The sequence below is a fragment of the Setaria italica genome, chromosome IV (assembly GCF_000263155.2).
Source record: "Setaria italica strain Yugu1 chromosome IV, Setaria_italica_v2.0, whole genome shotgun sequence".
In the NCBI taxonomy this organism is placed as follows: domain Eukaryota; kingdom Viridiplantae; phylum Streptophyta; class Magnoliopsida; order Poales; family Poaceae; genus Setaria; species Setaria italica.
This window is the reverse complement of record NC_028453.1, coordinates 36,233,135-36,246,232: the sequence shown is the minus strand read 5'-3', so window position 1 is coordinate 36,246,232 and position 13,098 is coordinate 36,233,135. Positions and strand designations below refer to the sequence as shown.

Below are 13,098 nucleotides of genomic sequence, written 5' to 3'. Positions count from 1 at the left end.
CCCTCTCTCGTCGCATCCCACCCCACCCCTCCCTCCCTCCCTCGTCTCGATCTCCCTCCTCTCCGCCGCCGCCTGCCCCCGCCGCGAGCCCGACGCCCCATTATTCCAGAACCTTCTCCTCCGCGGGAGCCTCCCTCCCCCTCCCCGATCCGGGGCGCCCCCGATGCGGTGCCCGCGCGCCGCGATCGCGTGACGGACGGCCGCGATGGATCCCCCGGGGCCCGGCGACCAGGGCGAGGCGTCGCAGCTGCAGCCGCCGCCGCCGCTGGAGTGGCGGTTCGCGCAGGTCTTCGGCGAGCGCGCCGCCGGCGAGGACGTCCAGGAAGGTACGTCCGTGCGTGCGCGCGAGCTCGAGATCCGCGCGATTTGTGGGGGACTCTGGGGGTGGACCGTGCCGGTGTGACGCCCTGGAGCGGTCGGGATCGGAAGGGCTAGGTGTTGGGACTGGAGTCGTGCGGTGCCGGGAGATTTGGTCTCGTAGAAAATGCGCGACCTTGATTCGCCTGCGATGATGGCGCGACCCCTCAATGTTATCGTGCACAAAAGGTGTAGCTTTGGGTTGTGTTGGAGTATGACTATCGCGCTGTGTGTAGAATCAATTCGGATGGTTAGTTTGCTGCTTTATTAGCAAATCACACCTCGCCCGAAGGTCATGGAGCTCAATTTCTGCCTGTTGGAGCTTATTTGGGCGCTAATGGAATCGGTTTTAACTTTTGGCTGGCTTTATCGTGGGAACACCAGGCTCTGACTTGGCTTTGAGGAATGTGGTGACAGATAGGTATTTCAATTTTGTGTCTCAAGGAATGCAGAAAACAGTCAAGATGGAGTTGACCTTGTAAACTCTTCTGGCTCCAAATTTTTTGGGGATGCGTTGCTTGAGGATTTTCTTAGGGCATCTGATGGCGTGTAGTACTAATTTGAACTGAACGTTACAGGTAGTTGGTCTCGTGTAATGGAAAGTCGGAAGAGAAAGATGTCTATAAGAGATAATGTTGCCTTCAGCACGAGGTGTTGGATTATCACGTTGTAGGAAACTGTCAGTCTAAGGGTTTGCCACTTTGATAATTGGGCATTTGCTCCTGTATTCGTTTTGGACGTGTGTTGTCTGGACAGAGTTGCCTCTGTTGGGTGATGCCATTGTCGGCATGTAAGATACTAGATATGGTCCATCTTTGACATTCTATTGTCACCATTCCACGCTGGTCCACTTGTGTATATTTTTGGTCGCGCACTTAGAGAATAGAAGCTCTCAATGGACCTGATGCTTCTTAGTTTGGACACTTGTGATTTCAGAATAGGCTGCTGTGAAGATATGTTCATGATACCTATTGTGGATGTTTTAGCTTTTTGGTTTGCTTTCCTACTTTGTTTTATTTTAGAAGTTGTATGGAATCTATATATAATCACTTATCTTACATGCAACCAAATTAGGTTTATTGAGGGTATAACACATTCAGATTTTGTTGTATCTTGAGGACTTGCGTAATTGAACTTATTGACCATTAAAAGATGCCCTTTTGTTTATCTGTGACTTAAAGGATATATACTATATGCCATACGCTAATATTGTCATCTAAATTTATTTTTACGGTCTTGTCTGTTCTTAAATAGGCAAGGACTCATTGCTTTTGTGAGTTAATAATGCATTTTATGTTAATTTGGTATGCTGCTCTATTTCAGTTGACATTATCTCTGCAATCGAGTTTGATAAATCTGGTGATCATCTTGCCACCGGGGATAAAGGAGGACGGGTGGTATTGTTTGAAAGGACAGATGCTCGGGATGTAAGCACCACATTTGAACTTGGTTTTCATTTTTAATATTTTTGCCCTAATGAATTTGCTCTATCAGCAGAGTGAAAGCCGGAGAGAACTAGAGAGACAAGATGTTCCGATTACTAGACACCCAGAGTGCCGCTACAAAACCGAATTTCAGAGTCATGAACCTGAGGTATGCTACTAAGCAGAATTTTCTGATGTTTTCTTTAAAAGCTCCGTTGCATATATAGTTGTATTGACTAAATAAAACTGAGGATCTCAAAACTGAGAAGTTGGTGTTGACAATAACTGCTCCATGAAAAAAAATGTTATATCAATGCTGTTCTTATTTTCATGTCATTCTTGTAGTTTGACTACCTCAAAAGTTTGGAAATAGAGGAAAAGATCAACAAGATCAAGTGGTGCCAGACAGCCAACAATGCTCTCTCCCTTTTGTCTACAAATGATAAGACAATCAAATACTGGAAGGTATGGAAGATAATATGCTAGGGGTGCTTTTCTAATTTCTAATAATTCTAAATTTATTTTTGTCCTAATTCATACTCCCTCCAGTCACAAATAAGTAAGGTTTTCAGGTTATATTAAGTCAATCATTCCAAAATTAGCTTAGAATTTATTTTTGTGTGCATTAAGTTTGGATATTTGAAAATGATGCTCGTAGATTTGTCTTGAAATGTAGTTTAAAAAATATACTTGCTATGTTTTATAATATTTTGTAACCATAGTGTTTTGGAGGGAGTACTTAATTGTTTAGTGTAAGGCTAGCCCTGACATGGCGGAGCTGTATGTACATTGTTCAATTTGAGCATATATTTTTTTCGATGTTGGTATGGCCATACAGTTTGTATTACACTAGATTTTGGTATTTCTGGGAAAAAAACTTAAAATTTAGACCAAAACTTTGGCTGGTTAGATAGCAGTTTGGTTATGATACCAGTCACATCGTCCACTACGACTATTTGAACTTTGCAGACACAGGAAAAGCGTATGTTCTTTGTGGGTTTATGTTGCACTTGCACTTGCACCATTGCTTTGTATGTTTGAAATTTTGCTGCTGTTACCGGGTACCATCTGTTTTTTCTTTGCTCACCCATTTCTTTACTTTCCAGGTGCAAGAGAAGAAAATAAAGCGAGTTTCTGTCATGAATTTAGACACTTCTCAAAGTGTAGGAAGAAGTACTGCTAGTGCAAGTACCAGTAGTTCTAAGGCACCACTTCCAAATGGTGGATGTTCAGATAAGTTCAATTGCCTGAACACTGATCTCTCATTTCCACCTGGAGGCTACCCATCACTGCGTTTGCCTGTTGTAAGTTATACTCTACCTCCATTTATATCTGTTTATATATTATCTTCAGAACAAAACATGTGACCAGCCATATAATTTGAACTTGAAACTATAAATTGTTTAGTGCATGCGAAGCAAAACTGCAGTTTTTTTAATTCATCTGACTTCACTTTCAACCACATGCAGGTTACAAGTCTAGAGGCAAACCCTGTTGCTAGATGTCGCCGTGTATATGCTCATGCTCATGATTACCATATAAATTCTATTTCAAATAATAGGTTAGTCACTCCATACATTGAATTTTATCTTTTCTATGGGATCCCTTTCGCACTCTTCCTTTTCCAATAGGTTGATACAATTATGCTTCATTTTCCTTGCTTTCAAACAGAAAACCAGCAATTTTTGGAAGAGTCAGTATTTGGTATCTAACCCTTGCGGGTTGCTCCTTCATGACTAAGTTTTCTCGCTAGTGTGCTTCATTGATTGAAACTAAAATTAGTTCAAATGATGTTGGTATTAGTGCTTTGAATCTATACGTCTCTGCTGGTATTTCTATTTGATTGCACTCCCAACACAGTTAGTCTTTTATATAGAGCAAACTGAATCTAAGTGGATAAACTCAAGTTTCAGTCGGCTTGTGTTGCTCATGCATGTACTATCTTCTTGATAAGTACCATATGCAAGTGGCTTTTCTGCCTTTACAGTGGGAGCACCATTGCGCACATAGTCACTTGTCTGATTTTGGTCAGTTTTATTTGCTACAGTAATCGCGAGACATTCAGAAGAGTTTTAGGGTGTTCATCCTGTAGATTCCAAATACTTTATCGGTGATGACATTTGTGGCATTGTATTGATATATTCTTCCATTGTTTGTTAATCAACAGTGATGGGGAGACATTCATATCAGCAGATGATCTGCGAATAAATTTATGGAACTTGGAAATAAACAGCCAAAGCTTTAACATTGTTGATGTAAAGCCTACAAATATGGAAGATCTAACAGGTAATTCCACTAGTCTCATAGTTTTATCCTAAATAATGTAACGTGTTGCTGCTGTGGCATGCTGACATACTGAAATGTGATGGCTGTAGATGTTGTGATGATTGTTACTTTGCTCTTATGTTCTCTTTTCAGTGCTTCAGTGAGAATTAGGATTAAGACTTTTTACCTTGGTAGTTGTTTGGGTTGCTGATGGAATTTCGTAATCTTCAAAAACTTGACCCAAATGATATTTTTGTTATGTTTAGGGCTTTTTGGGTGGGGGCAGCTGTAGAATGTTCTCTTGGTCAAATGAGTGTAACTTGTCATAGCTTTCCCATCTTTAATTCGTAACACATTATTTCTAGAAACAAATTAAAATCACTTGGGAGGTGATATTAACCAAACAAAATCATTCCTGCCATCTTGTTTTGGGGCATATGGTTTGTTTGCACAACCTTTCCTTGCATTGGTTTCTGTATGGTATGATCTTTTTTGTTTTATAATGGTATGATAAATAATAATAAAATCACCTACCATAAGGAAGTTGCAATACGGCTCCGGTGCTAGTTTGTGTTGGCTGGCCCCTTTTTTTTTGTCGGTAAAAGTGGATGTATAGAGTACAAACTATTTGGTCCTAGTCACTTCTTTTAGCTTGCCATTGGCACAGTACCATAAATCCGTAATCATTCTGTAAAGTTTGGTTGATGCATTTTTATGTTGTTACGTATTCTTAGGGCATACATGTGAACTGCTGCTAGTAAAATGAAACTAGGCACCAACCACCAAGCATTTTCTGGAACAAGTGGTAATTTTGTAGATAAAAACAGAGGATACGGGCTTGGAGCCGTGGACCAATATGAATTGGGTGCTAATGTAGCTTCTGTGCTACTAGTATTATGCTAGAGATACTATAAGTAACAATAATTGATGCACTGTTTTAATCTTTTGATTTTTTTTATTTGGAATCAGCTTTGGTTATCAAATCATAGAAGCAGGATTTTACAAATGTTATTTGCCCTACCATACCTGTCAGACCAACCCTGAGGCCCAGCAAGCCCATGACATTTGGCCATATTGAAACATTGGCATGTGACAGATTTTTCATGTGGGAAATAAGTTGTAAAAAGAGTTGTCTAACTGAATGAAATCAAAACTATCCGATCTGGCGTTCTCTGTTTCTTGATATAAGCATGGTGCTGTTCTTTTGCCATTGTGATGATTAGAAATCTGGTAGGCTCATTTTCTTGCACTTTCTAGAAGCATTATTCATGATCATTCTTGCCTTGGCATATGCACTTAATGATCTAATCCTGTGCATATTTTAGAGGTGATTACATGTGCGGAGTTCCACCCAACCCATTGTAATACACTGGCCTACAGTAGCTCAAAGGGCTCTATCCGACTTATTGATCTGCGACAATCAGCACTGTGCGACAACCATTCCAAGATGTTAGTTATTCCCCTTGTGCTCCTCCCTGTAAAATTTTATCCTTCTGCACTGGGCAATATTGGAAACTTTGAGGGTTGGGGACGTGTACAACTATTTATATTGCAAAAGGAAATGGCAGATGCTTTGTGAGTTGACCAAAAAAACGCTATCTACAAACAGATTTGAGGAACATGAAGCATCAAGATCCTTCTTTACAGAGATTATTGCATCAATTTCCGACATAAAGTTTTCAAGAGATGGAAGACATATTCTTAGTCGTGATTATATGACTCTCAAGGTGTGTTACTTCCTAGCTTACACAAATATTTTTGTTCAGACCTAGCATAGTAATTGAATACTGTCACATCAAAAGTCGTTACATGACTTCATACTACATAGCATTTTCAATTATTTGTAACTGCTTCAAGTCAAAAGCTAATTGGATGCCTTATTGTTTGAGGGAAATAGAGTTGGGTGAAACTCTTCTATGTGACATGGAGTACTTGTATAAAAATGAATATGCAGTCAAGCATACCCTCTGAGACTAGAAACTGTTTTATTTTTTGAACTATGCTTAGTAATTAGCAGGAATACCCTATGAGATTACTAATCATCTTTTTGTTCCATACTCAGCTATGGGATCTAAACATGGATTCGGGCCCTGTTTCAACATTCCAAGTCCATGAACATTTAAGACCTAGGGTGAAGTTTTCTCGACTGAATGATTAAGAAAGAAGCAATTTTTATGACCAGAATAAAATGTAATTTTATGCTATCACTGTTTTCAGCTTTGTGATCTGTATGAGAATGACTCAATTTTTGACAAGTTTGAGTGTTGTCTTAGTGGGGATGGACTTCGTGTTGCAACTGGTTCTTATGGGTATTTCTTTCACCCATTTTGACAACATGTGAGATTTTATAGGAATCCTCTATTAACACTTTATTTTGCTGGTGTTTTCAAATGCAGTAACATATTTCGTGTTTTTGGTTGTACTCCTGGAAGCATAGAGGCAACCACTTTGGAAGCAAGTAGGAATCCAATGAGGTACATTCACATGCTGTGCCTTCTAATTATACGCATTTTTTCCTCGTCTGTTGTGTCCATGGTTCAGTTTGTTGTCTATATCCATTTTTAGGGGGCAATGGCCATGGTCCCCTTTGACACGGTTTCGTTTGATGTGGGTTGATTGTATTTCATCATTAATAAAAATAAGCAGGTTTATTTGTATGAATAAAATGAATGCATGAGACACAAGTTGGGAATGGAACCCATTGTCATCCTATTAGGGCATAGGATGTCGAGAGGGTTGGTGAGTGGTGGATAGAACAGAACCGGGTGCTATGTTTCTATTTCTGTCTTCAAGTTGTTTCATAAAGTCTCTTTCAGTAGTATCACTTGAACCATCGCTCCTCTTTTCTTTCTTAATTGTGTCCACTGTTCCATTATATAGAAAGTAATCAGATGTTATAGTCAGAAGCAGTTCGTAGAGGACCATGTTATTGTTGCTATCATTTTCACATTTTAGTTGCCATCTTTTTTGCATTTTAGTTAACATACCAAGTCTTACAAATGTTTCTGCAATTATAATACTAAACTTATTCTTGTTGAATTGGGGGTGCCATTAGGCGTCAGATTGCAAATCCGACAAGGCCCACACGGACATTGACTTCTTTTACCCGTGGTGTTCGGAGAGGTGACTGGTTCTCAATGTCAACTCAACAATTTCCGCTAGATTAGGAGTTATTTTGTTCACCCAGTCATCACTGAACTATTATGTTGCAGGTGGAGAAAATCAAGGCGTTGATGCCAATGGAAATTCGCTTGACTTCTCAACGAAGTTGCTCCATCTCGCATGGCACCCAACTGAGAATTCCATCGCATGTGCTGCTGCAAATAGCTTGTATATGTATTATGCGTAGAGAATGCCCTACAGAAAATTTGTTGTTTTTTGGCTTGTTCCCTGTGAAGGCCCAGGGCTTTCAACTGCAACCAGAGAGATGGTGCAGGACGTTGTCATCAGTTCTGCCCTCAGGGGCCAGAAGAGGCCGCAGATGTCCACAAGATCACCTTGTTGCTATGCTAACAGAATGCGGCCTTGTTGATTCTTTAGTACAGGTGTAAATTATAATTCTAATGATGGAAGGTTTTGGTCCAAAAATGCAATTGCAACTGCTGTATCGAGTCGGCATTTGAAGGTGCAGATCGAAGATAAATTCCGCATTGATGGACTCGAGCGAATCTGCATTGCAATGGCTGTATGATTGACAATCTTTCACTTGTAATGCCACCTAGACAGGGCTAATCATGTTTTGGAACTTGAATGTCGGAACGATAGATATTACTCAGTTGTAGCTATTCGTCTTCATTACTGTTCTATTCGTTGAACTATTGAAATAAGTTAGCACCGATGTAATTGTGCTCTTGTTTTTTGCTATTCTAAGCCTGGACTTTCAGTTCTCTGCCCTCAATGATGTTTGAACAATTTGGCATTTGCAAGAAGCCAAGAACGGAACTCACCGAATCATATCATGACTTTTTCACAAGGTACGGTTAATCTTTCAAAGATCAAGTTAACGAACGAGACATGCTGTTCTTTTTCCTTTAGTGGTGTGTCATTGTGCTTTACTGGTCAATGTAACTAGATTCCAAATTTCTGTATGCGGAATTCTAAAAAATTTACAGTTTTGAGGACAAGGTAAATTTTGTTGTGTGATTAAGTATTCATCAGTCAATAAATTTGCTTGATACTGTATAATCTAGTTTGGTAGGATGGGGACGAGTAATGCTATGGACATTCCAAAACATGACTTTTGCGTATAAAAAAGAATGAGTTAAGAGTTGTATTTAGGGACGAGTAATGTTATGGGCATTTCAAACATGACTTTTGCGTAGAAGAAAGAATGAGTTAAGAGTTGTATTTAAATTTTGAAGTGAAAAATGCAAGTGAAAGTATTGTCCCTACTCTCCGAGGCTCCAAGCCTCTGCCTGGAATTCTAGACTTGTGAATTTGGAAATGCGCCTCCAAGCTATGTTTCCGCCTCCGCAGGCATTTTACGTAAATCCTGAAATCCGAGGGCCCGAATGCAAAATTCCCACCTCATATAGCTCGGAAATCTTGCGCTTCCCCTTCTCCGCCACTCCCGCACCCGCCGCCGCGCCAGCAGTAAACCCTAGCCCCGTCCGCCACCGCCACCGCAGCAGCCACAGCCATGGGTAAGCACTCCTTCACCACCTCCTTGCCACCAACACATCGGGACTTTCCCCGCAGACCCACCCCGAAGCGGTTCTGTGAGGATTTCGTTTCTTCTGGGTTTGGCATCTGATTTGATTTGGGACGTCGGCGCGTCAATCTTTGGTGCAGGGAAGGTGCACGGATCACTTGCGCGCGCGGGGAAGGTGCGCGGGCAGACGCCCAAGGTGGCGAAGCAGGACAAGAAGAAGAAGCCCCGGGGCCGCGCCTACAAGCGCATGCAGTACAACCGCCGTTTCGTCACCGCCGTCGTCGGCTTCGGCAAGAAGCGGGGGCCCAACTCCTCCGAGAAGTAGATCGCCTGCAGGTTCACATAAGGGGGTCAAGATTATGATTTTCTCTTATGGGTTTAGGATGATGTATGAGGAAAAGAAACTTGAGATCGCATTTTGGTTGATGTTGATGGATTGTGTGCCTACTTGAATCCTCCCTACATTATCATTTCCAGTAATGTTATCGTCCTGTGCGTTTCTCTCATATATATCTGTTTCAGCTGAGATCCTAGGACACAATAATAAGATGTGTGGTTTTTCTGGGTTTTACTAAGTAGAATTTGTGCGCTTGAACTGGTTTGTGTGCTGAAACAGTTGTTAGAATTGCAAAAAAATAATAAATTGTGTAGTATAATGATGGGTGTCACATTATACATGTGTAGGCACTTGCTATATTGTTCGAGTATTCTGGTATCCTGTCGCTTGGGTAGTTGGGTGTTCTATTTGAATTTCCAAGGCAAATAGAGAGACTGATGATTGATGGGATTTAGGTTCTTAGTTGCTCACTTGCTAGATGTGCTTGAACTCAAAAGGCTCCTATCCTATACAAGTTAATATCTCTTTAAACTTCCATAATATGTTACCACATTTTGAAGGTGTCCTTATATTGTCAGAACTGTTGGGATCATATCCAAAGATGAAGGTGCTCTTTTTGGGCCTGCTTGGAAGCAACATGGGCCTTGCCTGGCCTTGCTTTGCCAGGCAAGCTTTGCCTTGCCCGCATTGCCTTGCCCGCAGCGGAGAGCCAATCCGGCTCGCTCGCTTTGGCAAGGAAATGCTTGCTTGTGCAGGCCGCGAGGCAGCAAAGCAAGCAGACCAAACACATTTTGAGCTTCGATTTCTCTGCGGGCAATGCAAAGCGAGGCAAGCCTGTAGAACCAAGCACACCCTTTTTTTCAGATTGGATGTCAATTGGTATGGTTGCACTTGAGTCATTCATTAGCTTAGTGCATACCGAAGGTTCAATAAACATGACCATGATCTGTCACGAACAATCTACAAAATTGGATTGTTCATTTGCTTTTATGATAATACTGCTATGAGATTTTGTGTCTTATAGGCAATTAGGCATCATGCACCGCTGGGTCATTTAAATGGTACTAGTAATTTTATTATATTTGCTTTGGTAGTATGAGTGGTTGCTCAGATCAAGTCATCTTGGAACTATATTTGTCATACTGAAGCATGCACCATAAAGAGTGGTGTATTGCCATCTTTGCTATTTGTTGAATACGACCTGCCTTTCAAGGGTTTGAGGTTTTGATTTGGATCGAAGTTGGATTTTTGTCATTTCTCTACACCTAAGTACACTATCACTGAGAAAATGGCTCTGTTTTGAGGACCAGATATGCATTTGGTGTTTGTATTGCATAATTATCATGACCTCAGATTGTCGCGGTCATGGATATGTAGTGTTGTCTAGTACTATTTTTTTCCTGAGTTTTCAGGTTAGTTTGCCTATTGGTTGTATTGTTCAGTGAAATGCTTTGCCTGCTTATTTATACCCGCCTGGGATTCTATGGAAGTGGCATTAACTTGTATACAGTTCATCATTTGCCTTGGTATAGCACTGTGGCATCCATCGGGCTTGCTGTCTTGGTTGAGTTGGATGATAGATTTTACAACACTAGACCTTTTTTGTAAATTGGATTCCAGTTACTGCGACAACGATTTGCTCAGAAGAGGATTTGTCGCACCTGTTAGATTTGTCGCTCTCAGCAGCTTGTTACATGGAGCAACTATGTGTTACTGTTATCTGACAATCCAACTGCAATATTTGGCGATGCCGATGGTGCTATACTGCTATATCCTGGCATGCAAATTCTGCTTATCGCCACCAGCAAAGTCGTTTCTGTTGGCACTGCGGATGGCAAATCTGTTTCTCCAAAAAGCATAAGCTTGAACAGACAGTAGGGCCGAAAGGGCCATATGCCTATGGCCATATGGCCATATTTCATCCTGGGCAAGGTACCCTGCAAATGTGAAATGCTTTTGCAATAACTCAGCCAGGCCCGTGGGCATGCCAAAGACGAAAAGGAGGTATGCGTGCGGACGTGCGGTTCGGTGTGCCATCTGACTTCTGCTGTGCCAGTTGAGTAGAGTAGGATGGCGGAAATGGACCAGAAATGCTGTTGCGTGGTCGTGCCAAAAAGTGGGTGATGCTGCGGCTAAACGGCGGGACAAGGAAGAAAAACAGAGGAACATTTGGTCAGGGATTTGGGATCAGAGGTGTGAATTGTAATGGTGTTTTTTGCCAGCCTCTAACGGGCGTGTTAATTTTTTTTATCGTCGTCACGTGATCCAGCAACTGGCGATTCGTCCGGTTCCTTTCGGCGACGGGCAGACCTGCATCGGATCAGGGAAAGCCATGGCTGATCCGCGTGATCCGAGACGAAAACCGTCGTCAGTGTACGGCGGCCGTGGACTGCAATCAGCCCGGAAGAGAAGACGATGGTCCTCTGGCCTCTCGAATTTGCTGACAGCCCGCCATCCCAGCATTATCTTGCCAGAGGCCCAAAGATCTCTAGAAACAGAGCTGCCTTAATCTCAAAAAAAAAAAACTCTAGAAACAGTGCAGCCGACAGAACACTTTGTATTAGTCATACAGACGAGCGAACAACTCTATGGCAATACGTCACTCATGTTCGTGCACCGTATATAATTCAGCAATACGACTACCCTAGAGGTAGTGTCTGGCATCATCAATTAGTGGACTCAACAAAATATGAGCAGGTCCTTTTCCTTTCTTTTCCTTTTTTTATTCTGCCAAAGAAATACCGACAAGTTAGGGCTCAGCTCTCAATTTGACCGTTATCTTCTTGCACAAAGGTGCAGCGATATTCGATGCCGCTTCGAGAAAAAGAGAGCGGCGTGTTCAGATGTTTAATCGCACGTCGCTATCTATCGAGCATCTGATTATTTTTTTTAACTGCTCCGCTGGTTTAGCTTGGCCCATAGGTTTTGTAACGGAATAACCGAATAAGGTAGCCCCCAATATTCAGACTCCTCAAGTTAGGTGGATCATGATAATTGTATTGTATGCATCAAGTTTGTGGATAAGATGATAACATTATCCACTACATGCAACCCCATTCTTTTAGTAATTTTTTTAATAAAACTCCTTATAGATGCTGGTTAATATTTGGCACACACGTAGTTCTATAAGTCATCATATAGACATACATCATGTTGACGAACATATTTCGAAAGAATAATTTGCCTTAAATGTGAGCACTAGTCTAATTTTGAGATTTAGTAGACCTAACCATCTTAGCTACACTCGCATTCTCTAAGCAATTTGTATACTCCCTTCTCTTTTTACAAGCCAAATTTTATTTTGCTAGAGCAAATATTTTTTTCCAACAATTATTATATTAATATTGTATTTTTGTCATATAAAATTATAATCATTTGAAAATATTTTTGAAACTCTAAAACAATCAAGTTAGAAAAAAAATTACAATAAAGTGGTTAGTTAAAAGCTTGTTCCAAGGAAAAATCGACGATATCATTATTCATGAATCCTTAGTCCACTACTCACGCTGACGGGCTTTTCTTTTTTGCCTACTTGATCTTAGTCTCTATCAGATGTGACACTTTTATATAGTTCACTCCTAGTTTTAATCATTCAACTCGGAGCTTAGTGGCTTTGCGACCAGCTCGCACCCCGCTGCAAGTGAGTAGGTTGGTCTGCCGTCATACAAGCCAACAAACTTAGGTACATGTCTTGGTCTCGGACAAACTTAGGTACATGCCTTGGTCTCGGACAAACTTAGGTACATGCCTTAGTCTCGGACGGTGATGGAACTTGACGGTGCAGGGACTCGGGTCCCTAACAGAACTACTTTCCCACCACGCTTGGTCCAATAAAGGGCACAACAATAACGTATACCTAGGTCGGCCCGGCTACGCACAGTCGGGTCGAGATCACGACCCGGCCGCCGACCGGCTCCTCCGACCAGGAAGCCTGGTCGGCGCCCTAACTAGAGGGAGCCAGCCGGGGGTGGGACCACAGTCCGACCCCGACTGAGTACTCCCGACCGAGCGCTGCCGACTGAGTGCTCCCGACCTAATCCCCCGACCGGGGACTCACCGTACCA

The 13,098-nt window shown here is 41.8% G+C and overlaps 1 protein-coding gene across 2 annotated transcripts; it reads left to right on the top strand.

Annotated features, from left to right (window-relative positions):
• LOC101779476 (serine/threonine protein phosphatase 2A 55 kDa regulatory subunit B alpha isoform) lies at positions 1 to 7,944 on the top strand. Of its 2 annotated transcripts, none has more exons than XM_004966013.4 (14): positions 1 to 326; positions 1,681 to 1,784; positions 1,852 to 1,950; positions 2,127 to 2,246; positions 2,888 to 3,085; positions 3,251 to 3,342; positions 3,949 to 4,067; positions 5,372 to 5,495; positions 5,656 to 5,773; positions 6,109 to 6,177; positions 6,264 to 6,355; positions 6,443 to 6,520; positions 7,102 to 7,169; positions 7,259 to 7,944. In XM_004966013.4, exons 1-14 carry the CDS (start codon positions 206 to 208, stop codon positions 7,393 to 7,395), a joined length of 1,539 nt encoding a protein of 512 aa, XP_004966070.1. In that variant the 5' UTR covers positions 1 to 205; the 3' UTR covers positions 7,396 to 7,944. The 2 variants fall into 2 exon arrangements, with proteins under 2 accessions (XP_004966070.1, XP_004966071.1); XM_004966014.4 differs by having other exon boundaries at positions 3 to 326; positions 1,855 to 1,950.
• The last annotated feature ends 5,154 nt before the right edge of the window (positions 7,945 to 13,098 follow it).

Coding starts and splice junctions, on each gene's coding strand:
- LOC101779476 (XM_004966013.4), top strand. CDS start 206: ATGGATCCCCCGGGGCCCGGCGACCAGGGCGAGGCGTCGCAGCTGCAG. Junction 2,247..2,887: donor AGACAATCAAATACTGGAAG/GTATGGAAGATA, acceptor TTTACTTTCCAG/GTGCAAGAGAAGAAAATAAA. Junction 3,343..3,948: donor AATTCTATTTCAAATAATAG/GTTAGTCACTCC, acceptor GTTAATCAACAG/TGATGGGGAGACATTCATAT.